Source organism: Daldinia vernicosa (genome assembly GCF_022497035.1).
Source record: "Daldinia vernicosa strain CBS 139.73 unplaced genomic scaffold F5Y00scaffold_4, whole genome shotgun sequence".
Classification (NCBI taxonomy): domain Eukaryota; kingdom Fungi; phylum Ascomycota; class Sordariomycetes; order Xylariales; family Hypoxylaceae; genus Daldinia; species Daldinia vernicosa.
In genome coordinates, this window is record NW_025953920.1 from 113,669 (window position 1) to 140,047 (window position 26,379).

The window sequence follows — 26,379 nt, forward strand, 5'->3', positions numbered from 1 at the left end:
TCATGAAAAGACAAAGACGTTGGGAGCATGCGATCATTATTGCGTGAAAATTTGAGACCGGTTGCACCCTAAGCTACGACAACACCACCCTTGCGCTTCTCGGCGCTGGTGAGTACGAGCATAGGCGCTTTTCGCTGACCGTCGATCGACTCGGTCTTACTAGAGCGCTGGGAACCGTTTTTGAACACACTCGCAAAGCTACCCTCGCTATCACCGCCACTGGATAGGCTATCAACGCTCTTCCGCGACTTCTGGCGCGAGCCAGGGCGGTCGGAGCCAATAGCTCCCCAGCTGCCACTTGTGGAAGTCCTGGAACTAGCAAGACTAGGCTCTGCGTCGCCTGAGAGGCTGCCTGAGCCACTATGCCCAGAATCGGACTCGTTGTCAGTCAATGGTGTGCAAACTTCCTCCGCGCTCTCAGATACGGGGCTCATGCTTCCGCAGCTACTACCCGTACCCTTACGCCTAACCATCCCGGCCTTCACAAGATTGTGGACAGCAGAGCGGCGAGTTCGCTGCGCAAAATTCTTGCTACCCTCGTGCTTGGCAGTGGGCTTCGCCCTAAGTTCATCAAGTGCGGGAGGACCGCGAGGCTGACGGATAGGGTGCTCGCCAGCACGACCTTGGCCAGGGCCATAGCCACCATTAGTCGAGGGAGTAAGCGGGAAGGAGGCCGTCTTGGGGCCAGCCGACTTGGGGGAATCATCCATCGACAGTGACAGACCCTTATTTCCGTTCGCAAGGGAGGACGACTTCTTATGGCCGCGACGGAAGGCATTGGCAGATGGAGGTGGTAGGGGCGTAGGTTCCGCGATTATTTCTACCTTTTTCGGGGGCGAGGTAGTTCGGTAGGTAGGCGGGACGCTCTCCGTGGGAGGCGGTGAAACCTGGACACGGGGCGTGCCGTTGTTTACCTGCGAGTGACTATAACCCTGAGGTGTACCAGGAGTGCAGTCCACATAATTGCCGACATTTCTCATCTGAGTGGTGTTCTGGTTGACGTAGAACATTTGCTGGCCGTTAGAGTCATAATAGGGGAAGAGGCTCTGCTGAACTTGCATGGGGTTAGCCATCGATTGCTGCAAGTTCTTAAGCTGCTGCTGTTGTTGATACAGATTCTGCAGAGCCATCTGCTGCTGCAACACTGACTGTCCGCTGAGGCTCATTGCCTGGAATTGCTGAGCTGCAGCCTGGACACTGAGCAACTGTTGCTGCAATCGCTGCTGCTGTTGAGCCAGGTACATATTGGTCGCTACTAGCTGAGCATAGAGCGAAGGATCCATTTGGTCCTGGACTTGCTCATCAAGATGAAGCTCGGGGGGTGCTAAGATCTGCTCGGCAGTATAATGCTGCTGAGTAGAGCTCATCATCGGGTTGTAGCTCTGCTGCTGGGTCGCAAGACGGGGAAGCGACGTCTTAGGTCCACCATACATGCCGTCCTGGCTACCATACATGTTTCCAGCACCATCCCTACCATGTACACGAGTAGGCGGAACAGTGGAGGTTGGCGAAGCAGCAAAAGAAGTTGCGGTAGCCGACTTTGGAGCCGTCCTAAGACCCGCAAGCAGGTGAGATCGGCTGGTTCGAGGAGTGGGAACTCCGTTGTCCTTGGGATCAGTGGGAGTCTTGGTAGACTCGAAAGACAAAGGTTTAATGTTCTGGCCGCCACCGCGGCGTGAGGCAAGGCCTCCGGTGGGCATGCCCAAACCGGTTGGCGAAGTGAAACCGTTGTGTGACATTTGAGCAAGACCGCCGGTGTCCATACTCAAATTATAAGCAACGCCGTGATCTATCAACGGAATAGCTGCTTTAGGGAGTCGAGATGCAAGATCCGAATCCAAGCGACGGTGAGAGTAATTAGAAGTGAAATCTAATAAGGAATGGATGATCGCCTCCGGAATAACAGGGCGCCCAAAATGATATTACAACAAAGTAGATTGATGGGAATAAATGTGGTCCAGACAGGGCTGATTAATGCGATGCGGAATTGTCGGGGCTGTCGATAATGTCGATTGTGATTGCGTGGTGTGTAGCCAGACAATCGGCGCAATGGCTAAGTATGTAGCAATTGGGAAGGATGTCGTATCAAACGCGGCTCGCCGAGCAGAATCCAACAAAACCAAGACAATTGTACTGACGCTGGTGATGGAAAACTGTAGACAAGAAGCAGAAGATGGATGCGAGTAGATGCGGCTGTCGTGGAGTTGTTTTGTCTCTATGGGGAATAATTATTAAACTAATCCGTGGTCGTGTCCGAATGAGCGACAGACGATGCTAATGACAGGAAGCTGCGTAGTTAAGCCAAGAAGGAGAAAGGTTGAAAAAGGTTGAAGATAGTCCGAATGAGGTTTCCCAATTGATCCGGGTCGGAGACAAGGCAATGAACAGAAGTCGGTGCAAAGAACGGGATAGAGGGATCGCGGCCTCGAAATCACACAGGGACAAGGTAGAAAGGACTACCTAAGGCTGGAGCTTTCTTTGTTGGCTTGACTCGTCCGAGAGCGGCGTGACGCTGGCAGGCCGAATCCTGATCCTGAAGGTTGACAGTGTCGATTTGTAGCACTCGAGGCTTTGTTCTTGGGCGTTGATCTTTGCGGAAGTACCTTGGGACGGGAAAGAGTTCCTTGTTTCTTGGGGACTCTTGACGAAAGAACTGAGAGGATGTCTAATGCAACCACTCTAAACAATCTTAACCTTGCGGGTGACTTTTACTTCTCCCTAAACGTGGGCCGTTCACAGTTTCTTGCTATCGGGTTGACGTAGTTGGGAAGGACGGTATTATGATCAGTCAAGTATAAGGTATACGGTAAAGGCGATGCGAATCGAAAACGGCGAGAAAAAAAATAACTTCGGTAATTTGTACAGTGATTAAGGAGTCGAATAAATCGATCGGGTCTTCCGGCTCTTCTATCTTTCTTTTTCTTTTTCTTTTTTTATTCCTTTTCTTTTCCCTTAATCCTGTGAAAAAATACTGAGCTGGCGATGAAGGTGGCAAATTGTCGTCTTCTCGAGAGAACGCGATGTAGGAACTGCCTCTCCTCTTGACGCAACGACGAAGGACAAGCCTACGACGGATAGTAATTGGATTGCGCGCGAACACAAAAAATGGGAAACCTCGAGGAGGATTAGGAACCAACAGGATAGAGAGAGAGAATAAAGGAAGGGCGAGATGCGATAGGGGGAGATAAGGAGGGGAGGAAGAAAGAGAAGATGGACAAAAAAGTTGAGAGTGTGGTGGATGAAAGGGAAAGATACTTGTGCCTGGGTCTGCAGGAGGAGTGGGAAAAGTGAAAATTGCTGCAGTGGGTTTTTTGGCGGGTGGGCAGGCCGGGCCAACGAATGCAAGCACGCTGTGGACTCTATTTCACGTCTTCGTATAGTAGCGACAAGTTATTTGCACTGTATACCTACCTAAATTGGTCGACGAGTCGGAAAGAGTCTCGATGATTGGCTGCAGGGGTTCAATTTTGCCGCGGTGGTGGATGCTAGCGAGTTAAGACGGTGGATCTAAAGCACCAAATTGACCATTGACCACTAATCCAGAGCCCGATTTAGGATAGCAGGCACCGCGCCTGATGTACATACATAGGTACATAGGTACCTACCTAGGTAAGTATATCCATGCCGGGGAAACTGCCCCTTCTATCAGGTAGGTACTCGACGTTACGTACATTGACGTACTTATATCAAGGTAACTAGTTACAATATATACCTGTATAATTGGAGAAAAGATTTATATTTATGATTAAAAAATCCTATTATACTTCCATATGTAAATATACATTTCTTCGGTAAAAGCAACACTTGGAATTAAGAAAAATGCATACCGATTTTTCTATTGACTGAGCAGGTCAGAAGGTACAGTGCAGTACAGTGTTATACGTATATGTAGATCTAAAAAGAGTGTGGTGTGACAGCCAGCACAGTTTAAAAGTGGTACCACCCTACTCAGACCTGCTAGGATGAACGAGCTACTAGTGGTTGAAAGGGATTTTAGTCTTTCATCGCGGGGATTAAGAACTAGCCAACCAGAAGTGAGTATCCCCTCCTAAAAAGGGGACCTTAAGGAAAATTTAGCCAAGCTGTTTAAAGTCCCAAGTTGTTTCTTGCAGCTTTCAAGACCCGATTTTAGTATTAATAACATAGGTACCTAAACATGTACATACCTACACCTAAGTACGTAACAAAACACGTGTAACCGAAGACTTTAACTATTTCATCTTCACTTTCTCATTTTATATTTTAGGGTACGGAGTCGCTCTTATGACATTTTACCTCTATGTATAATAGAGATGAAAAGAGAAAAGAAAGAAAAAGATTCCCAACTTTATAGCGCTACCTACCATTTGTTACTTACCATGTATATATCACATACAGTTATACCCGACAGGGTCCTTAAACATTCCTTTTGTCGCATTTGCGTTGACCAATTATTAATAGACCGTCATTCGATATGTTATGTTCAAGGGTTTTCAGCTGATATTTGATGTTTACCTACTTAAATGTACTCAGCGTGGAATATGTATTACAAACTACCGCCTCCAAACATTAATACTAACTATACATATTCTACTCAACTTCTATAACGAAAAGGCGTAGATACGTAGACGCAGATACCTACGAGAGGGGAGGGGGGAGAAGAAGAAGGGACGAGAGAATGCCAGAACGATCTCGTGAGCAGGCAAACTGGGTTTGACCGAGCCCTGTCATGGTCCGGATTTGGACTCGAAAGGATCTCTACCCTGTACGCGGTACCTGTATGGGGAAATTAACCCCCTGTGATCGACCACTGCCCATGCTGGCATGGTTGTTCAGTTGTTTCATGTGCCTGAAACCCAGCCCACCATCATGGAGACATGGCTGCAGCAGTTATTGATCATCCGAACATACATACACTACATTAGGTACATATCAAGATATTTCCAACTTTTTTCATAATTGTAACTTGAACAGAAAGGTCTAATTCAGGTCGTTAACCAACAACACAGTAAGCATGTGAAATGGAACAATGGAACTTGGAACTACCTAGACATCCCGACTTTTGAAATCGACACGATTCGGCTTCATATTAGTACCTATATTCCAGAATCCTAATATATATCTACACGTAGGCAAGACGTAAATACATTGCGTCACTCGCTCAATAGCTGATCGGTGATCGACATTCAACCACGTATTCCTCATGGATGAGGAATACATAAAGATCAACGCGTATGCAGCCCGCTCCCCATGAGGCCACAGCCCCAGAACCCGGGTCAACGTGCCCTAACAGCTTAGCTGTCCAGTTGCTAAAACCGTCTGAGACGTTCACCCACAGTCCCACTACCCAGTGCGGGGGGGAGGGGGGAATGGTACACTTCATACATATTTCATACGTACTTCAGAATCAAGGGCCATGGATGTTGACCCACGGACGTCAGACGTTTGGAGCAAGCCTCAAAGACCCCTCGGGTTTGGAAAAGGTCACATCTGCTTCTCATCACCGTCTAACAGCCTCCACCTTGAGCGCGTCTAAATCCAGCCCTAAAAGTATTCGTGAGTGATCGTCTATTTTGACGCCGAATATACATAGGGGAGGGACGCACATAGCCGCGGCTAATGAGCCAGTCAGTCCAACACCAGCTTTTCAAACGCCATGCCTTAGGTAGATACACACGGCCTCACACCCCGCGCGACCCCGAGCGACCTGATGGTGATATATCTTATTTACGACGTCCGTCACTGCGCCAACAACAATACATTAGGTGCAGAAGGCTACATACCTAACGTACCGGACCATGTGCGCAAGGCTATACGTACTATATAATATTCCGCATGCAACATATAATTGCGATGCAACCTCAAATCCGTGATCCTCCCCCCTCTGCGCATGAGCGGCGCTTAGGAAATGACGAACTGAACCAAAATTATAACCTACGTATGCCGAGTTCAAGGGTTCAAGCGCCCGCCGAGTCCGCTCATGCAGTCCGCTCATGCACGGCATCGGCAAACTAGTTTCTGGCTATAAGTCGTTTAGACCCCAACTACATGTGTGTACATAGATGACTTTACGTGGCTCCATTAGGTAGTCGTGGCGAATCTGCCTTCATATCTCCTATTCGTTCGCCTATGTAGCAACCAGTGAACGGTAGCTTAAGACGAGAACCTGGCCCTGGGGTTGGCCGCGGGGGCTTCTGCGAGTGATCAAATCGAGCTTATATGTTGATAAGCCCGCCAATTCCACGTGCTTAGCACCCCCAAATGCATACCATTCTCTTGGCTTACAAGTAGATAACCAACGAGGCTATGTGCTACCCGATCATGTAATGATAATATATCCATCGTCGCACACAGCTTACTTAGAGCGGCTCGGAGCACTTAATACCCAGAATATTCTCGCATTAGACAGTCAACACGTGATATCTGAAGGGCAACGACAGGTGGATGTGCCCATGGTCCACAATTGCTTCTTAATTCGAAAAGTTCACTAGATTAGAGAAAATCATATATCCATCCATTAGAAGAGTCAGTCGTGTATGGCTAACGGGAGCAAATTGGAACAGCAAATAGACGATTACGTTAGATATAGAACAACTTGTACTTAAGAAACAATTATAGAACGTGTGTTTAGAAGCCCCTAAATAATAGAGCTCTAATAAATGCCTACCAATGACATAATTATCATACGCCCTAGCGCTTTTTCTAGTAATAACACATGTAATAATAAGAATCTATCTCCTCCATTTCGTCTCACGCTATAGATGAGTCTTCAAGAGTCATATATTCTTCTAACGAGCGAGATCTAGGGCCGGCCTTAAGCTATCAACTCCGCCCGGTAGTAAGACCTACCTAGTCATTTCGAATATTCTTTAGTTTTCTCCTGAAAATATGTAGTTCAAAAGTAGTAAGGAGACTATTGTCCGCACGGTATATTAATCTTAACTTAATAGGTATTCCAGCGATGACTGAAGTTTTATATCACCGTTAGGGCACGGTACTATTGCCCATGCCGACTGGATATCTAGGTAGATAGTATTTCATTAGCGAGGGGGCTCGATACATATTACAAAGTGGATCACTTTAATCATTATTCATAATGTTCACTTATTAAGGGTTCGCAAGGAATTCAGTGGTGGTTTATTACTCTATCCTATACGACGCGATGAAGCATTACTAGATTATCGCAGCTGTTGTTAGCGTTATGAGACAATAGGGCTACTACCCTCGTAGAGTAGCCGCTAGATATTAGGCCGATTCTATATAAGGAGGGTATCCCTCTATCCTTAGAAGGGGCATGGGTCAAAACGGTCATCAAGATACCTATATACTACAAGCTAAGCCACTACCTCTACTCTGTGTGTCCGTAATCCTCGATTGTTAACTCTTTACCATCCTCTACAAGCTAATCGTTGATTTAGAGCCCGCTGTAGTAGGCCTAAGCAATTAGCTTAAGGCTCTTAAGTTCATATAACCTACTAGACATGGGGATATGGACAGTTGGAGTTGGGATAGAAATGTAAGGTATAACAGATGCAGGTACTAATCCAAAGCCTCCATGGGTTCATCTTTATAGGTATGTCATACCTTGCTTATCACCCCCTAGCAAATAGAAGTGTTCTTACGTTGCTGGTCTTCTTCTTCTTTCTTTTGTTTTTTTTTTTCCTCTCCTTGAGCATAGTCTTGGTTCGAGGGGGTTGAGCGTGGGAAATGTATTATATGGAAGGCGGGAATTCGGGGATAGAGACCCCCCAAAGGAAGTAGATGAATAATATTCTTTAGTTACTATAGCTTCGATCAATTAGGATAGCTTAACGTATGACGGCACAATCCGATTACAATCCTTCGACATAAAGAGTTTATAATCACACAATGAGCTAGAATAGCCCTTAAGCACACTGGAACTCGTCTGTTAATTTGAGCCAGCTGGGTTGGTCCAACACTCATGGGGGGTCCCTATACTAGGTGCTATTTGAATTGCGGATGACAACAGCTCGATTCCGTTTAGTATGTAGCTCGTACACCTTACTGCAGACTCTATCATAAGAGTAGATCACCAGCTCATCGGCGTTATTGTTATTTAATTCAAGATATCCATGATGTGGGCGGCCACATCCAATTTATTGCGACTCGCCTTCTGGGACACATGATTTGGTACTCCAGTAGCCAAAGTAGCCTACGTCTAAACTGCACATTCGTGGCGCCATGTAGCATTATACGGGTTGCCATAGCACCATACATATCTGAGAGGCATAGGTTGACCCTTTACTCTCTAGGTTAATGGGGTTTGCCTCGTTCTTTATGGCGGTAATTATGACGCTTTGAAGTGGCGTAGAATACTTAAATATTTCCAACAGTCAAAAGCCGTATATTGGCAAGGGATGAATCATGTGCTCCAAACCCATATGAGTAAACTCATCCACTTCTTGCCGGGATTCTAGATAAGACATCTATAACAAAGAATACTGCTCGTATGTATAACGGTAGGCTACCGTAGCTAGCTCAGAGTTCTTCGCGGAGCAACAGAGTTGCTTCCTAGCTTCTTGGTCCATGTCATGACACTTCTTTGGGCATGTATTCTAGCCTCCCATTACCCGAGTCACTCGCCATCTTAGATATTCCTTCGTATGTCTTGGATAGGGCATTATAAGCGCAAAGAAGAGTTCGTCCCAAGTCCTGTTAAATATCGGGATGCTCGGTCTTGATTCCTAACCTTGATCGAATCGCCACTAACATGCACCTGGCCGGCCACTTGCCCTTGTTGCGATGCGAACCTTACGTAGGCCATTTGGATACGTACTATCGGAACGTTACATATAGGTAGCCTACTACACTAATTAACGACATTGCCATAGGACGACCCTGGTTCCAGCCCTAGGATAGAGATCTCATTTGACAAGCCTAGATGGCTCCCGGGGCTTACTGCAGACCCGAGAAAGAATGGGCGGATCGATTCCCATTGATTACTTCGATCAAGGTATGTTTGCCCTACAGAGATCTAGATGCTTATTTGTTAGTTATACAATTTCAATGATACTTTGCGAGCATGATAGGCAAAATGGCATACCGTCTATTTGGGATCACCGCCCCTCGGTTTCCTACTTGGGGGTTATATGGTACATAGTAGGCCTCCGTTTATATTAACTTGGGGATATGAGGGTGTAATTTTAGAATCCTTCGTGGAGATGGTTCTCTGTGGGTATCGGCCGATATGGAGGAACTAACTACCTTCTATAATGGAGCCGAAGAGCCATATCTGAGATCTGTCGGATGAGAGGCCGCCTCCCGAGAGATTCCTCCTACACCGAGTCGGCGACCACCTTATTGAAAAGGGCCCGAATAGGTAGTATCGTCGGTTTTAGGCCTTATAGGAAAGACAAAAACCGATGCTTGTCGTGGGATGTATGGTAATGAACCCGCGCGCGCCTGTTGCATCCCAGGGTAGTTAGTTGGAGTCCTACAGGGGTACTGAGCCACGGGGGTAGATACATATCAGAGAGCTCGATCGACCCAGTCTAGTCATGTTGGTTGATGGCACGGCCGTACGTGTTCCGTATTACAAGTGGACCGATGTAAATGAATTTACTTCCTTGAGCCGCAATGCCGAGCTGCGGCGCACTGCATGAACTCTGCATATTACTTTCGGGGGATCATCATGTTGTAAACTCTCGTCCCGCATGATCAACTTGAAGCTTATACAACAGTTACAACAGCATACTTATTTTACACCGAAGTTGCAGTAGAACGAATCTTCGGTCGTGTCCGTCCTAAAGAAGATCTCTTTACTTTCCGTAGTAACAAAGGATTTCGGGCTCTTGCTTTACATAGCTCTGGTTGTATGGTCCAAGCTTTTATCTAAGATCTTGGGTGACAACCGTATGGTCAATCTTCCTCCTAAGACCGGAGTCATCCCATATGGAAGGTGGGCGGGTACCGCATTGTGTACGAAGTAAACCCTTGCTTGGATCCTGGAGATATGTAATGTAATATGACGTGAGATCCCTCGGTCAACCAGGCGAAATCCTCCTCGGTCGTGACAGGGTAATGGTCCGTCGCCAAGGCCAGGCCGTGGAGTTTAATGGTGTAGGTAGTAGCCAGAAGGGTCAACATATTTCCTTATTTGAGTGACAAGAGACCGGAAGAGACTAACATGATCAACGCAGGGTTTTATGTACTTCTGAGACTTCCAAGCACAGCGATGCAAGGGGGCTTCCGGGTCCTGTGCAGACGTTACATGCCTAAGATTCAGCCCTAAACCCGTTGGGAAGCACGACGCGGGGACATGGGGCTGGCCTATTCCCCTGTTCGCCTGTTCCCCTATTCCTTATTTGGACGATCGGTGAGCGGTCACATTTTCGTCAAGCAGAGCTTAGGCCTGTTTGTCCTTTGCGTATTTCGGACAGATGGGATTGCTTCACAACGCACCTCCTGGCAAATCGGCTTTTCTTATCGACATGTTTACGGGCCGATCGTCTTGCACTGAAAATCGGCGTGCGCGATGTCATTCGGAGAATACGTCCCTCTCAAATAGAGTCGTGTGAATAATGTATCTGCCTAGAGTAAGCACATACTGGCACGACGACCGGGTTTCTCATGACTCATGAGGACCCAAAGATTAGGGGTTCGCATGATGGATTTGTATGAAGAAGAAAAAAAAAAAAAAAGGAAAAGAGAAAGGGTCTTTGCATTTCGCCGAGCTAATATAAGTGACGTCAACATTGTTAACACTGACCAAGTAGCATAGAGGACTTCGCATAAATGAAATTATTTCGATGTTGATGCAAAGGTGGCTGAGCCCTATCCTGAACACCAACACAGCCGTTCTCTTCGCGAACAAATAACGCGCCGCGGCACTAAGCTCAGAACACCCGGCATGACCGAAGCCACTCCACGCAGTAAGCGAGGGATTAAAAAACATATTTTTTTTCTTAACAATTCGGCAACATGTGGAGGAGGCAATAGCAAAACTAGACGAAAAGGGATAATGGTACTTTTATCGACGTGGGAGATGGTTGCAAGCTGACGATGACTCTAAACAACGCGGAGTTGCGGAGTTGATCTGTCGGGAGATGTGGAAGTATATACATGGACAGGAGAAAAGAACAAAGAAATGGTCATAACAGACGTAAGTAAAATAATACCGTTCTCCCCAACCCCAGTAACCAGTGTTGCAAAACAGGTATATCAGGTATATCCTTTTCTCCCCTAAAAAGTATAGCCGCCCTAAGTAGAGAAAAATGATACGTCAAAATCACTTCGGAAGTGTGTAGAAAAGCTGTCCGGGCGGTTTTAGGGAATGAATATCTCAGTCTTAGCTCGGGGTAGACGCGTCGTAATTCCTAGCGTGGCCGCCGACTAAAAAAGAAATAAAAATAAAAAAGCATCGAAACTCCTCCGGCTCCTCCGGGATGCTGCTCACATCTTGATATTCTAGGACGAGTCAAGTCTTTGGCCGTTCCTTCTTTGTTGGGAACCCAAATCCAACCCACCCTATTTTCCCGTCGGAGGCCCCGATGGTTAACGGCGATGCTCGAGGGGAACATTATCGCCATAGAATCCTCCCTGGCTCCCAGAGGCCAGGCAAGCTAAGCAAACACCTCCGCCGTATACTCGCGTATGCCGCTTCCAACCGGCGCCTGAATCGTCCATTACTGAGATAATCTCGCCCTTGACATCGATCTCCCTAGAATCGAGCGATTCATGTGGCGCAAGGGGTAAGATTGGGCTCGAGGATGGGAATGAGCTGGGGGAGAAAGCTGCCTCATCGTGCCCCGAGTCTGTATGCGCTGGGCTCAGAGGCAACATCTTTGTGTAAGACCTTCTCCTTGGAATAGAGGGAGAATCTTGACCGCCGTGGGCCAACGCAGTTGTGCTGGACTCTGGCGGCGAAGGTGATAATGTGTAATCCGGATTCGGCTGCTGGAAGAAGCTCGTATCCAGATCGCCCATGCTAGAAGCCGCGATGCTTAGCCGGCGGTCCTGAAAACTAAAAACCCCTGTCAAGAGAGTAGGTGGTGTTAGCGGCGGCGGCGGCGGTGGACCAGATTTAAGGATCAGTGGCATGCCTGCGTCTATGCTCATGGAAGCTGTCATATCTCCCTGATGCCCCTCGCTGCTTTCTCGGTCATTGGACCTATGCTGATGTTTCTTTTCCCCTTCGCTTATGCCCCCGGCTGAGGACAGCTGGGAGACTCCTGAGGGCTGATTCACTGACATGATGTCGTTCTGGAAGACGATTCCGCGTGACTTCTCTGAAATCCAAAGTTTCTGAAGAGTAGCAGGGCTGGCATTTAGCTGGCCAGTGTAGGGTGGGGAACGTAACTTATATCTCTTGAACACTAGTAGCAATACACCGAGGGAAGTGAATCCTAAGAAGGTGAACAAGAGCCGCAGATGGGTCCCCGGTACCGTATATAAGGTGCCGTGGGTCTGCTGTAGAGGGAGATTGACAGCGGGCATGTTTTCTTATTAGGGAAACTAATAATCAGATGCGTGTTCTGTGCCGTCTGGGGTCGGGCCTTCACCGATGTATGTATCTTGTACCAGTAGGTAGAAGCTCGGAGAGTGGACCGGGATGTCGATCGGGACAACCCAAGGACTGAGCAAGGATCCTCGCTCTACTCGGCGGGTTTGACCTCGATATAGCAAACACACACCATGAAATATGCGCGGGTGACATAAAGCGGCCCGGCTCGCAGATCAGGGGAGGAGGGAGTGTGCGTATGCGCAGAAGTGCAGATGTAGGAACTTGATGACTTCGTAAGTAGATGATGGATAAGTCGCGGTCGCTCGGTAGGTCAAGATGTCCAATAAACAAGGTTCGACCGGCGGCTTACAAGTTGGGGTCCTAAAAGGCTAAAAGGAGGGCTGGGGAGATAAGATCACTCGCGTCTGGATACGGCAGAGAGAAAGCGCTCGGGTGGAGGTAAGTCTTTATAGTCAATCTCGAGCTTACAAGCACGACACAACCAAACTATTGCGGAGCTACCTAGTTGATAGTCCAGGCGTGGAAATAGACGTAATATAAGCGCCCTTGATGCCGTTGAAGGATCTAAAGAAGCTAGAGAGGCGGGAGACGACGGGAGATTTATACGGGCGTTAACCAGAGCTGGTACTACTACATCGAGTCAAGGTCCCATTACCAAGGCACAACCTGACGAGACTAAGTGACAAGGGCTATCTACAGAGGAAGTACAATCATGAAAATAAACAGCCCGAGCGTCTGGGGAGGGTGTGAGTGTGAGTGGAGAGGGAGTGAATGTGTGAGTGTTGGGTAGTTACTTTCCTCTTCAAGGCCCCGCCATCTCTTTGTCAGTCAGCCTCAATTGAGGAGACGTGGATGACTTGGCGGCTTGCCTCCTCGGGTCCGTATAAGAGAAGTCGGATATGTCATTGGGTGACTGTTGTACTTACTCTTCATATTCCCGCGAAAACGGCGGGCCGGGTCTGCGTAGGACAGCCGTCAAACGCTCGAGTATATCAACACTGAGTGTACCCAATGTAAACGGGACGGATTATACGGGCGAGAAGCCCCGTGGATTAAGGTTAAGAAATGCCTACGTTATTGGAACCAACGCCTCTTATGCCGTCATGCTGCACGATAGCGAAACGATTCATCGTGCATATGAGGACTGGGGCAAAAAGACTAGGCCGTAATGCGTGGTTGATGAAATTATCTGAGGCACGAAATTACGCCGTAAGCTTAGCCGTCAGTCGGGATCTGTCCGGCCACTTCGGGGGACAAGGGAGCACGAGACGAGGTAAGAATATTAGTGTAATTTGGGATTTGGGATGAGGTGAAGAATGAGGCGGGACGAAAGAAATCAATGTGTTAGTTGGGATCGAACAAATTAAGATGGAGATCTCTGTTATTCTTCAGCGAGCTCCAATAAGATTCCCCTCCCGAGAGTACGGACTTTTGTATTTTTTCCATGTGGAGTGTTGTGGAGCTGTTGGGAGCTTTGAAGCTGTTATTAGGAGTTGCCCTCTTGCGCGTACTCTTTAAGCAGCGTTGATATGAAGATAACGAGAGGTTGGGTCTTGGTAGGATTAGAGCGCCTCTGACTCGGTTCTTGTTACTTGTTACACAGGTACGATAGCAAGTAGTTCATAAGGTGGTTGTGGCCCTTTGTGACGCATGCATCGTGACGCTCGGGCTTAAAGCGTCAGTCTCTGTAGGCGCTAGACTCTAATAATGCTCCTGAGACGGTAACCAGGGACGGTAGTTATTTTACTACTATGCTTAGGTACCCAGGAAGTGAGCGATGGCCCGTGGCACAAACCATTCCTAAATACCTGGATACCTACTTGGGTAGACAGGTAACGAATTGTATGTATATCTGTTCTAGTCGACGCAGCTGAATCGGGACCCAATGGGAAGACCGGGAAGCATGAATTCAGGGTCTATGCCCTAAATATGCACGGCATGTGAGCATACTAGTTCTCTTGTGTCTATGTTTGATATCTAGACATGCACCTAATCCTGGAGGCACAGGGCTGTGGATAGCTGACATGTGCTACGCAGGCACTAAAAAGTATGCACAGTATAATGGTCGAGACTTGCTTATAAGAGCGCCGTATTTGCGATATTTTTGATACGGCGCTAGGTAGAAAGATCGAACCCTAGGAGCGTCGAGGAAGATGTATTCTGAAATACTCTACTAAAAGACGGTCAGCATGCTTAATCCAGGAAGAAATGTGAGCTTGTGAGCCTGTTAGTTAATAGGGTCTAGATGGGACCCGTGTTTTTTTCTTCTTCCTCTTTTTTGCTTGATCAACTGTTGGACCACCAGGGATTTATCGCGAGACCACTTCTGGAATGAGCTAGCCTCGTACACTAGCCCTATCTTGTACGGAGGTGGTCGGGGTGGTGAACGGGGTTCAGCTGAGATGAGCCCTACGCCGCGTTAGCAAACCTGGTTTAAGTTGATCCCCGGCGGAGCGATGGCCCGGGGGTAGCAAAGACGAAAGCCCGCTGGCGTTGAAAAAAAAGAGGAACATGTCTTGATGGGAAAGTTGGACAAGAAGATAGACGATGTGGTACGTGGAGAAGATGACTCGCGAAAGATTTCAAGCACAGCCCCTTGGTCCCCTTGTTCCCCTCGTGCTCGGTTATTAGGCGATGGTGAAGCAGAACACGAGACTCGTAGAGCGGCAATATACACAAGGGGGCCGAAGCGTTCTATGTAGTGTACAATCCGTACAAAGTTTGCTAGAAATGCCGCGGGAAAGCAAGGTAAAGATATCCAATGGCACGTCGTCTTTTCTTTCTCCTTGAGACGCCGACATGCCTTACATACCTTGCATACCTTAACTTGTAAGTGGAGATCTACATATGTACGAGTTACTACTCCTCCCTGACTATTCCTTGATGAGAAGACGAGCAGGCGAATAGTAAGCGAGATATCATCATGTAATGAAGCGGCGCAGCGATGCCTTGTGGATAAACAAACAGGGTGGGCGGCATATGCCATGATGCATAATATACCTAAGTGCCGCTGGCATCGATGCTGGATCTTGGTTACATCCGTAGGTCTAGGTAGGTTAGGAGGTAGGTTAGGTAGGTTAGATACGGATCCGTATGTGGGTATGAAAGAATCTTGGAAAGTTGACGGACGCGAAAAAATAGAGGTCATCGAATAAGCGGCCATTTAGGCCACTTGATACTTGGGGGCGAAAGTTTGTAGTAAGAAACAGGTATTAGGATAGGTAGATCGATAGGATACCGGTATGATACATAGAGCCTATGAGGGTCCTGTTGATGTTGTCCGACAGTGTGGGCGTATGCGTATGCGTATGGGTGCAGTGGATGCAGAGTAGTGCAGCGGGGACAGAGCAAGTTCTTTTTCAGCTGAAAACAAGTCGGCCAGTGGGCCTTATTTTGAGTCAATACCTCTTAGGTAAGGTACATGTTAGGTTATACCTGCCCGTATGTAGGTAGGAAGGTACCTAAAGGTAGGCGCAATGCAACCGTAACTCCTCCTCCTGTACCTAACAATCGACTACTACCAAACCCCACAACTCTATTCATCCATCTTACCAATCTGCCAATTGATCTTACTTACACCTTACCTTAGTATCTTCATCACTATCACCATCCTCCATCTTGCATGTGTTCTTCTTTGTTTTTATTAGCTACAATAGTGATTATATCATACATACATGCATGTCTTTAACGTCTTTCTATTTTCTTTTCTTCGTACGACCCTACCACCGTATGACAGGCAGAATCTACCCGTCTATATTATTAGAACGTGGCAATAATAACCTGGCTACCTCCTACTTGGCCACTACGCTTTCTGGCGTTTCAATTATCTTGGTCGTCTCCATCCCTCGGCGCCATCTGAGACGATAGTCGGCCGAATTATCGCTCTCTATTTGCGACTTTGTCTGACCGATTAGTAACAGTTTCATATCAGTCAGCCTTGCCACCGACTTCATAGCTTCAGCGAGGCTTAACTAGGTACCTATTATCTCGCTATAGCGTCGTCCTAAGGAGCAGGTTTTTTTTCTCTCTTCATGACCGCTTGGTTTTTTTTTTCTCCTCTTCTCACTTGAAATGGACTACTACACCGCCTCTCTAGTACGCGGCTAGTGCTTGGCTCATAATCTCTCTCGTTATTTTCCTTCTTATTTTGTCCTTTCCGATTCTAGCGAAGTCGCAATCTACTACGTCGCAAGGACGCGCAAGCTTAGGCGACGAACAAGGCAGGGGAGGGGAGGGGAAGGGGAAGGGGAAGGGGGGAGATGTTGATCTCCGGTACGAGGCTCTTGGAGGCGAAAGGCGAATCAAAACAAGGCCGGCTCGTCCTATCCAGTGGATGCTCCTTATGAGAGCAGAGAACACTGCCACTGCAGCCATGTTACAGTGTACTACTGTATCCCCGGGCCGCTCACTCTTTAGTCCTTGACCGCTTGATCAATATAGAATATAGTAGAAATACTGTGTTCGATCTCTTCCGTTATGTCGATAACTATAGGTACATAGTAGGTTATTAAGTCCTACCGCATCAGACATCACATCATCCGTTACAAGAAATCTCGATTTATGTGGTGGTTGGCTGATTTGAGACAAAAATAGCCCAGCTATTACATGGACAATATAGTTGATGATATATGTACTACTTCACTAGGTATGCACCAATCCATTATACTACCTACCTAACTACCTACCTCTTACTCCTACTATGCTTTCGTTAAAAGCCATACGTCTATGATCCTTATCTTTGCTGCTTACTACCTACATAATACATGTTATGCAGTGTACGAGAGATAGTCGCGGCAAATGATATGTAAGTCGGCGCTTAAAACCCCCCCTTTTTTAATTCTTTTACTCTCTTACAACATTGAATGCTTCAACTGTCACATCGGCGGCTGAAGTATCCAATTATTGACCGCACATGGTTGCTTATTAAGTACATACATAGCTCGGCAGCCCGTCGATTTCCTTGACTACTCCACTGGCAGTCCCCCGGTCACCAATAATCTCTCGGCATCCTCTTGCATGTTGCAGCAAGCGTCTCTCAGCCCTACGAGATTTAGGCCCGGAGATCCTGTGGTCGATCCACCACACTGCATCTTCGATCCACGCGTATCATTGGATGTTGAATAGCCCTGATTCCGATTAGCCACAATGTAGTTCTGCTACCCCATGCTGCCCATGTCATCCCGTTGGTCACAAGTGACGCCTGCGTTGCAACCCGAATCCGAATACCATGCTCTGGCGTCGCAACTGATAAACGATCACCAACATAGCCCGAATCTCTCTACCAATCTCAACCGCCAGACGGAGAATTGTCCTCAACACACTTCCGACACACTTCCGAATCACCGCATTTAATGGCTACTAGGAAAGCCATAGTCTATGTCATCCTAACCAAGGATAGCTTCCATCTTCCATGTTCAGCTTGAATGGTAGACACGTGACTATCGGTCTGCCCTACGCCTACGTCTACGCTGACGCTATTCTTTAGGACCCAATTCTTGGCCCTTCTGGCTCTCCGCTTTCCACATGGCAGACGCAATGCGCGACTTAAGCCATACGACCCAAACAGAGGCCTCCTTTTGGCCCGCTCTACCCGGGTCGGGCGAATTCGTTGAACTTGGTTGTCTTACTGGCTCATTTACGGTTGGGTTGCAAACACAACCTGCGACCTAACCGTCCACTCGGTCATTTAGTACGTGACGTCTATGTTGATGTTTTGACACACTTTGCATTCTTAAAAGAAGATGAAGGGGGGGAAAAAACCAGGAACTGGTCGATTATTCGGCCTTGGGTCGCTTGAGCCTCACGGCTACATTACGGTTACAGCATTCTCTACCCCCTCAGTCCCGTCAGCTTATCTGCTTTAGCGACCATGCGAGTTTTAGGTACTACGTGCCGGTCATAATTGAGTGGTCTCGAATTCTAGACATCTACAAGGCGGCGATGATTAGCTCACGAGATTTAACATCCGAATCCGATCCCAAGGGCACGGAGCGAACCGTTGACGGGCTCTCCAGCTCGACTGAACCCACTTCTATTCACGCTCTATTCTGCTGACCTCTTGTCAAAGCCCTAGGCTTGTCCCGTGTAGAGATGATTTATAATTCACGGCCTGTGTGATGGAAGTTTTGGGGGTTTTGGTTAGGTGTATCAAGGGGATCATTCCCATCTGACTCATGCTTCTGTGATATTACTATAAGTGAATGACCTGTCCGTCGCCGAGGGAGAGCCCGAACTCTTGTCAGGATAGTCCCGTAGAGCCGATGGACCCGAATCAGTGGTAGGGATTTTACCACTTTTGGGTAAATGCTAGTTTTTAGGACCAAGGCCCCGAACTCCTTAGTCCCTGTAATGGGACATTAATAGAGGCTTAACATTAGCTGAATCAGCATTTAAGTACACCACCTATAACATCAAGAAATACTCTTCCAGGTTGGTATAACAGCTGACAAATCCAAAGATGATCCTTCGCGTGTCCACTAAACAGTTTACACGCTGGAAGTTATTCAGAGATAGGATGAATTTGCGAAAAAGCTGTCTGCAATGTTCGTTGGTATAGTTGGTGCAACATCAACGTACATGAATTATCATAGTAACGCCTTCTTACACTCTACATGCTGTGTTCTCTACATCTAACGCTCGTAAAGTGACGTCTTATGTTACCTTATTTACGACCTTGGATTTGGGGGCTGGATGACGTGGACCAGTTGCGGCGCAATTCAAAAGGGACTTGACAGCTCGCATACCTATCCTTGGGCACCAGGAATAATAATTCGAGGAGCTTTAACTTGACCTCTGGAGATGGCCTGAATTTAGGACGTGATATATCCGAACTTGTTGACCGATAATTCGGCATCTGGACGACCCACACCTGTACGGCGCGAGTCCAACGCCCGGGAAACATGTTTATTTCCCTTACTGCGGTATCTGGATTTCAAACACCGTCTGACGCAGCGGGATTATTGTATGTACTTCATAGTCAGATGCGTCTTATACCTACTGGCGAAATCGTCCGAGGTAGACCACGTATGTTGCTGACAGTTGTTATGCAACCTCACGGTCATCATCCTTATACCCACCACCGCTGAGAGATTTTTGGCGCTTTGCTGCTGGCTGTTCGGCCCCGGGTTTAAAGCCACGACGACTTGGATGGATGACCCTGAGGAAGTCCGAGAAGAAACTCTCGGAGCCCCTACCTAACGGTCCTAGGGCCGCAACGCCGCCGTGGCTCTTCCGGAGTCAGTCTAGCAAAGGGGTAGGTGACTAGGTATGCTAAAATTAGAGAACTACCTACCTGGGTACCTGGCAAAATGAAATACACTTTGCTTTATTATCTACTAACAGCGATGAACCACGTTATCTTTGGCCCAGTGGACTTTTAAATAAGTGCGAGTTATTGACTTTAGAAATCGCAGGTGGAATGTTGGTTTGCCTCGGTAATACCACGTAGGCTCTACGGGTTGAAGTACTTAACGATCATGATACTTCCCTGAGTACTAGAAGCGACAATGGAGATACTTGAACTGAGATTCAGATACATATAGTAACATTATTTACCTAGGTACCTGCGAACACTCGTTTAAACATTACTTGCCCCTTGAAGTGAATTGAGACTGGGTTAGGTACCTTGATAGCTAAGTTATGCCGGATATTCCTTTAGTGCGAGAACGAGTATGGCATGGGATGAAATACTGAGCTCTAAAAGGCTGAGCTTACGACTCTTCACCACGGTGTTGTCCCGGCCTTGGAGGATTTACTGGCACTGGATATATAGGTAGTTATTCAAGGGTACCGTTTGATATTATCCTATCTCATTATAAAGTGATATTACTACCTAATTACTAGCTATGAATTGGACTTCTTAGGTTTCCGAATTTCGATTAGTTAGTAGAGATGTTTAGCATGTTCATCACATGCACCGATGTATCCTGATCATGGGCTATACGCTCTTGGTTGAAGGAACATGCTTTATTTTTTGCTTAGTTACCTCCACCGAGAGGCAATCGTATATGACCGTAACCTCCTGCCTGAAAGGGAGTACGTAGCCGGTGATCAAAGGTCAGCTAGGTACCTATCTTAGGAACCAAAGGCCACAAACTAACTAACTCATTTTTCAGGGGCTAAAGAACCCGTCACTCACTGGCAGGGATAGTTTTATCGAGGATATGGACCAAGCTAGTAGTAGTCTATCATAGGAGTCTATTAACTAGACAGAATTAATAAAAAAAGGGTTAATATTCTGGCGTCAATTCTTCTTTCGTCTGGTAACTACCCCCTGATTAACCCCTTTACCTATCCTCACAGCTGGAACTTTTATAAGGCCAGTACCAATACTGCCATAGTACCATATCATACGGCAGGGGAAAAGACCATTTAACCCGTGCCGATAGACCACCCATGTGACGTTTCCGCTTATGGTGTTTTACAGAATACCTTTTGAGTAAGAGTATAACTAGTGCTAGGTATATTCTCTACTCTTCTCTCCTCTAACTAGTTCAGCTCGATTCTGGATAACGATATCCTGACTATTTATTCCTGCATGTAGCTGTCCATATGCTCTGGACAGGCACGAATACATTATAGTATCTACCGGTGGGATGGATGGATGTACGTCAGGTATGCTTCAAGGGCAGGCTGAAAAAAGTTGTGTAACAGATGCGGTTACTTTCTCGGGGCTGGCTAGCTGACTGACTTCTCTGGGTGTTCTAGACGGGGAGGTAGGTTACACAGCGCCGGGAAACACGTTGCTGGTGTTAGGCAGGGTTGCATCGTGTTGGTCATTTGGTGCTGGGATGACTCGCATGATAGGGACCTGGGGGGGTTACGATGCATGGTGTGTTGCAACCGTAGGTTGGATGCTTGGTGAGCGGTAGTACTTCGTGACAATAGATCCTTCTTGGTAGACGATAGTCTACCATCTGCTTACCCATTCTGGCTATTTCAGCTCTACGGAGATATCAATCTGTAAAGTGGCGCGGCCGTAAAAAAAGCAAAGAAGCGAGAAGGACACCCGCCATGAATAATCGAAAGGCAAATCGGGTAACGAAGGCAAATTTCAATTAGCGTTATTCCCAAAGTAAAACAACATCCGCAAAAGCGCATGAGACGTGAGGCACATTATCTCTTTCCCGTCCACCAGTAAACGCCACCAACTTAACCGCGAGCCGAGTCAGATCATGAACTCGGGCTTGGTATCAACCATGACATGAGATAACGCGGGAATCAATGCAACCGACACATCGTATAACAGATTAACAAATCATCATAGGCTCTCCTTGCCCGGGTATAACCGGAGGCCCCTCACTTCGCTCCTCTTCCATCATGTCGATGAGGTCATCCAAGTTGGAATCTAAGTTCTCTGCAGCCTCCTGATCCAGACATTCTTTGAGTAATCGTCGGTACTTGTCAATCTTCTCGCCGGTACCGGACACCCCTAAAGCGTCGACGTACTCTTTCTCCGCGCGCCGCTGCTCCATGATGAGCTCCCTTAGCTCTTGGGCAAGTTTAACTCGCTCCTCGTACGAGTCGTCACTGGTGTCACCATTCATCATCGATATGGCTTGTTCGACGGAAGAATGCACATAATATCGGCTCTGGCTCGCCAATAACGATGTGACTTGTTGCTGTAGGATAGTAGCTTCGCCGACGACCTTTGACGCCGCCTCGGGAGATTCCAACTGACTATCTAGTTCGGCAATTTGCGCTCTGACGACGGCGAGCTCGTTTTGTGTATTTGCGAGGATACGACGGGCCTCCATTTCGGCATCGTTCTTTTCCTTCCATTCCTCATCGTAACTATGGGCGAGATCCTGGAACTTCTCCAGGACAAGCGGTGTTATCTTATTCTGGACTGTATTTGCTGCTTCCGAGTTATAAGTGACAGCTAACTTAGAAACGGATTCTGTGAGGGCGTCGCGGAAGGAGACGTGCCGTTGAGTTTCAGGGGCAAAGGGAGATGAGGATCGCTGAGGCACGCGCTCCTTTGGATTCTTTGTAGCATTCAATTCCTTGATGAGATCCTCTGCGCGGATACCTTCTGCGTTAGGGATGTCTGTAGAGGCGCCCCGGCCAAGAAGGGCTCTTATACATTTACGAGCGTTCGTCTTCGCTGCCAAGTGTAGAGCGGTATTACCGCCATGATCTTGGGTGTCGATAAGGTGCTGGACAAAGTTGGGGTCATGAGTTTCCTGGAGTTTGTTCAGAATATTATCGAGATAGTAACGGCAGCACGAAGTGCTCGTGATTCGACCACTTTTCATAATGGCGGCGTGATGAATCACTGTACAGCCCGAATCGTCACGCGCATCGACGGTATCCCACAGTTCCTTCATGACCTGAGGGAAAGTTTGCTTCTCGTAACAATTGGTAAAGTTCACGGATCGCATGAACGGAGTCTCGCCCTTGCAGTTTTGAACTCCCAAAGTAGCTCCGAATCGCTTCAGTTGCTTGATGACGTCTACATCGCCCATAGCGCTAGCCCAGTGGAGGGCGGTATGCTTCTCTGTATCGATCGGCCAGTCGGGCTGAAAATTAGGAGGAGGCTCGGGACGGAAATTGGGCGCCTCGTTACGAGATAGGAGGAAGTAATCTAATAGTTCATCACCATAGACCGAATGTTGCTGCTCAGTGAGGTCTTGTATATTATCCTCTCGTTTCCTCTTCCGGTGTCCGGTCGAATAATGTGCTAAGTCATGGCGATCGTCTTCTGCTATGTATGAAACTGAAGCGACGGTGACGTTATCCGGCGTATCATCCTCGTTTAGCTGCTGGCTAGCAGTCTCAAGTTCTTGAGGCGGCGGGGCACCTATAGCATATTAGTATTAGTAGCTGTTCGGCGATGAAATAGTTGAAACATCATACCCCATTTGGGCACTGCCGGCTTTCTAGGAGCCTTTGGCTTGCTCGCATGCCGAGGCGCTGGGGGTGGGCTCTGGTTTCCGGGGACGAACTCGAAGATTGGTCGAAGGCGCTCGAAGATGTTGTTTCGTTGCGCTAGTTGTTCTCCAGCTTCTAAAGGAATCCATGTGCCCTGATATTTTCCATACCCGCCCTGAATCTTCTCATGGACGTCTTTTTGTACCTCGCGCTCGAGGATTCTCGTACGGGCAGGCTTGTCGAATCCTGCTGCTTTGAGGATGTGTGTCGCATTGACCCAGTCGTCTTGCCGCCGGCGCATTACATGCTCCTTATTATCACCACCAAACTGGAACTCGTATACGGGCACCTATTATCAGAGTTGTAAGTGAGATGTTCGAACTCGAAAAGCTGTATATATGGTATGAAAGGGTATGCCTCATTATGTTGCGGATTAGCAATTCGATTCAAGAGAAAGTCACTTACACCACTATATGTCGCACTGTAGATACCAGCAGTAGCAGGACTGGTGCCAGCGCCAGCGCCAGCAACAGCGCTAGGAGCGTCTTTCACCATGTCTGCTGCTTAGACCCAATTAGCTTCGGCGAGCTGAAAGAAGTGTATGAGTAAAGTAGCAGTAGCGATAGCGATAGCGATAGAAAGGGATATGATAAATACCTAGGTATGATACGACGATGGTATGGAGGCAAATATAAAATTACCAGTGCGCAAACAAATTAAGAAGACAGGGACACAATTCACAATAATACGTTAATACGTTAATCCCATGTCAATGAAGAAGATTGAGGGGAGATACACTGCGCCGTTATGAGAGAGGTAGTTTGGATAGTTGGATCAGCCGAGGTGATTGGCGGCCGGGGTTAGGCTGATGGTGGGTGATGATTTTGTTGCGACTTTTGGACGCGGAGACGCGAAATTGAATAAAAGAGCATGGGGGGACGACGCGGTACGGATGTACCCTACACGCGTAAATTGGATCGAAGGTCACCTGACAGTTATCGGTTAGTACGACATAGGTACACAGTACTATACAATAGGTAGGTAGGTACCTCATACGTGTGGTACCGACATGTACCTTAGGTGCAGTAAACTCATACGTAAGCGCTCTATATCCTAAATTTAGGTACCTAAGGTATCAAGTACCTCAGTACGGAATACTTTAGTAACTGTTCATTTCTACCTATTAAACCTTCGTCCGGAATGTCAACCTTCATTCATCTCAATCAATGTTCGTCCCAAAAGAAAATCATATATGCAACTCCTCTCTGGTATACTGTATCTTCACAAACCAACGCCTTTCTCCTATCAAGTGGCGTTGCTATTCTTGATTGGAATGGCCGTTTCCATTTCTTCAAGTAAATATGGATTGCTTTTTCAATATTCAAAACGTCCACTCATTCGTCCACTATTACCGGTATATTGGTATTAAATGTCAATCATACTCCCTTCAATTGTCAATCACTTGCTATTGTTTCGTATAAAGCACATTGTTCAAATGTCGTTGGTCACCCTAATCTCGAAATGCATCTTTCAATTTGGCATTTCGAATTGGTCCCCATCCAACCTGTCTTTTCCCTTGTTAGAATCTTTCTTAAATTTCTAGTGTGATATCTAGATATAGAGTCGAAACTAGGTAATCATTTACAGCTATCCCTATATATCTGCTAGACTTAATTATATGCGTACTATTCCTACTCTAATATTCCTACCAAGCTTCTCTAATTTCCTCCTTTCCCTGTCCTCTCTGTAGATTTATAAGGATCCCGATTTTACTGACTACCTAGGAACAACAATGGTCAAGTCTATTTCGCTTCAGACCCTTGCGGGCAGCATCGAATATGCCTGTGGGACTATTGCGGATCTTCTCGTTGACCTAGCAAAGCTGTTTCCGTTGGCTAGGACCAACTTGCTAACTGTAGCCGCAGAATGTTTAACTACAAAGGTCGTTGTTAGAAAGCTGGGAGTACTCTTAACTCCAGGAGCAACTACGGATCCTCATGCGGCATATAGAAGTTATAACGAGCAAGTCGAGGACCTTGAGCCCTGTTTTGAAGTTGTTCTTCACGTTATATCGGAAATACTCGTTGACGTTGATTACGAAATTACACGTTTACGTCGCTATCATACTTGGGGGGATCCTCTCGCATCCTCGAAAGCGGTCCCAGCTATACAAGACTTTTTTATAGATGCGAGATTTTGCTTGCGAAGAAGCCGGTCCTCTTTGTGTCTCATAATCGATTGTCTTCAGAGGTAATAGAACTAAGTTCTCAAGTTTTGGCTATCGTGGAAGAGTTGATTAATATGATATACAGGGGAAATTTATTAGGGGCGACTATTCAACTCATAGACCAAACTTTCCTGACGCACCCTTCGTTCGCGAAAGTAGCGGAGTCTTCAAGGTTACAACCTTTGGTGGCGATTGAGCTACATAAGATTTCGGGACAACCAGATGTACGGTCACTTCTGACTAAGTATCGACCCAAGAGCCTACGCTCCCGCAAGAATAATTATAGTCTCACTCGAATGCTGCATCATGCAATCACTGGGTGCGACTATAGTGCCGTACATAGATGTCTTTTGGCGAACGCAACCCCGGATACTCCTCTCGAAGACCCGGGGATTGTACCAGTTCACCGAGCTCTAGACCAAATCGAAGTGTCGCTTGCTTCAGAAAATAAGACAGCCATAAGAGCGTCGAATTCAATCGTGATGGCCTTGATTATCGCGGGTGCTAGTCTCAACGCGCAAGACGAAAACGGTCGCACTCCCCTCATACGAGCCGCTATGAACGAAATGCCCGACTCTATATTATCCTTGATGTTGGAATTTGGAGCTTCTGTCCAGACCAAAGACAGACAAGGGAATACAGCTCTTCACTATGCGGCGATGAAGGCCTCATCGGAAGAAATGGGGAACGTTAATACTATCAGGGTCTTACTAGCCCACGGTGCCGACCAGAGCCTTAGGAACAAGAGGGGACGTACCCCTTCGCATGAAGCCGTCTTGTTTGAGCGTTTCGACCGCGCCCGAGAGCTCTTGGATTA

At 47.2% G+C, this 26,379-nt stretch overlaps 3 protein-coding genes across 3 annotated transcripts; all 3 read right to left on the reverse strand.

Moving 5' to 3' along the window:
- Positions 1 to 68: 68 nt before the first annotated feature.
- On the reverse strand, positions 69 to 1,763 carry F5Y00DRAFT_250832 (uncharacterized protein; the record flags this gene model as incomplete). Its single annotated transcript, XM_048009775.1, has 1 exon — positions 69 to 1,763. The coding sequence occupies one exon, from the start codon at positions 1,761 to 1,763 to the stop codon at positions 69 to 71; it is 1,695 nt and encodes a 564-aa protein (XP_047868993.1).
- Positions 1,764 to 11,194: 9,431 nt separating this feature from the next.
- F5Y00DRAFT_131273 (uncharacterized protein) lies at positions 11,195 to 12,899 on the reverse strand. Its single transcript, XM_048004216.1, has one exon. It carries the CDS (start codon positions 12,433 to 12,435, stop codon positions 11,494 to 11,496), a length of 942 nt encoding a protein of 313 aa, XP_047868994.1. The 5' UTR covers positions 12,436 to 12,899; the 3' UTR covers positions 11,195 to 11,493.
- An 8,812-nt stretch (positions 12,900 to 21,711) lies between these two features.
- F5Y00DRAFT_250833 (apses-domain-containing protein) lies at positions 21,712 to 23,636 on the reverse strand (the record flags this gene model as incomplete). Its single annotated transcript, XM_048009776.1, has 2 exons — positions 21,712 to 23,264; positions 23,321 to 23,636. 2 exons carry the CDS (start codon positions 23,634 to 23,636, stop codon positions 21,712 to 21,714), a joined length of 1,869 nt encoding a protein of 622 aa, XP_047868995.1.
- Between the last annotated feature and the right edge of the window lie 2,743 nt (positions 23,637 to 26,379).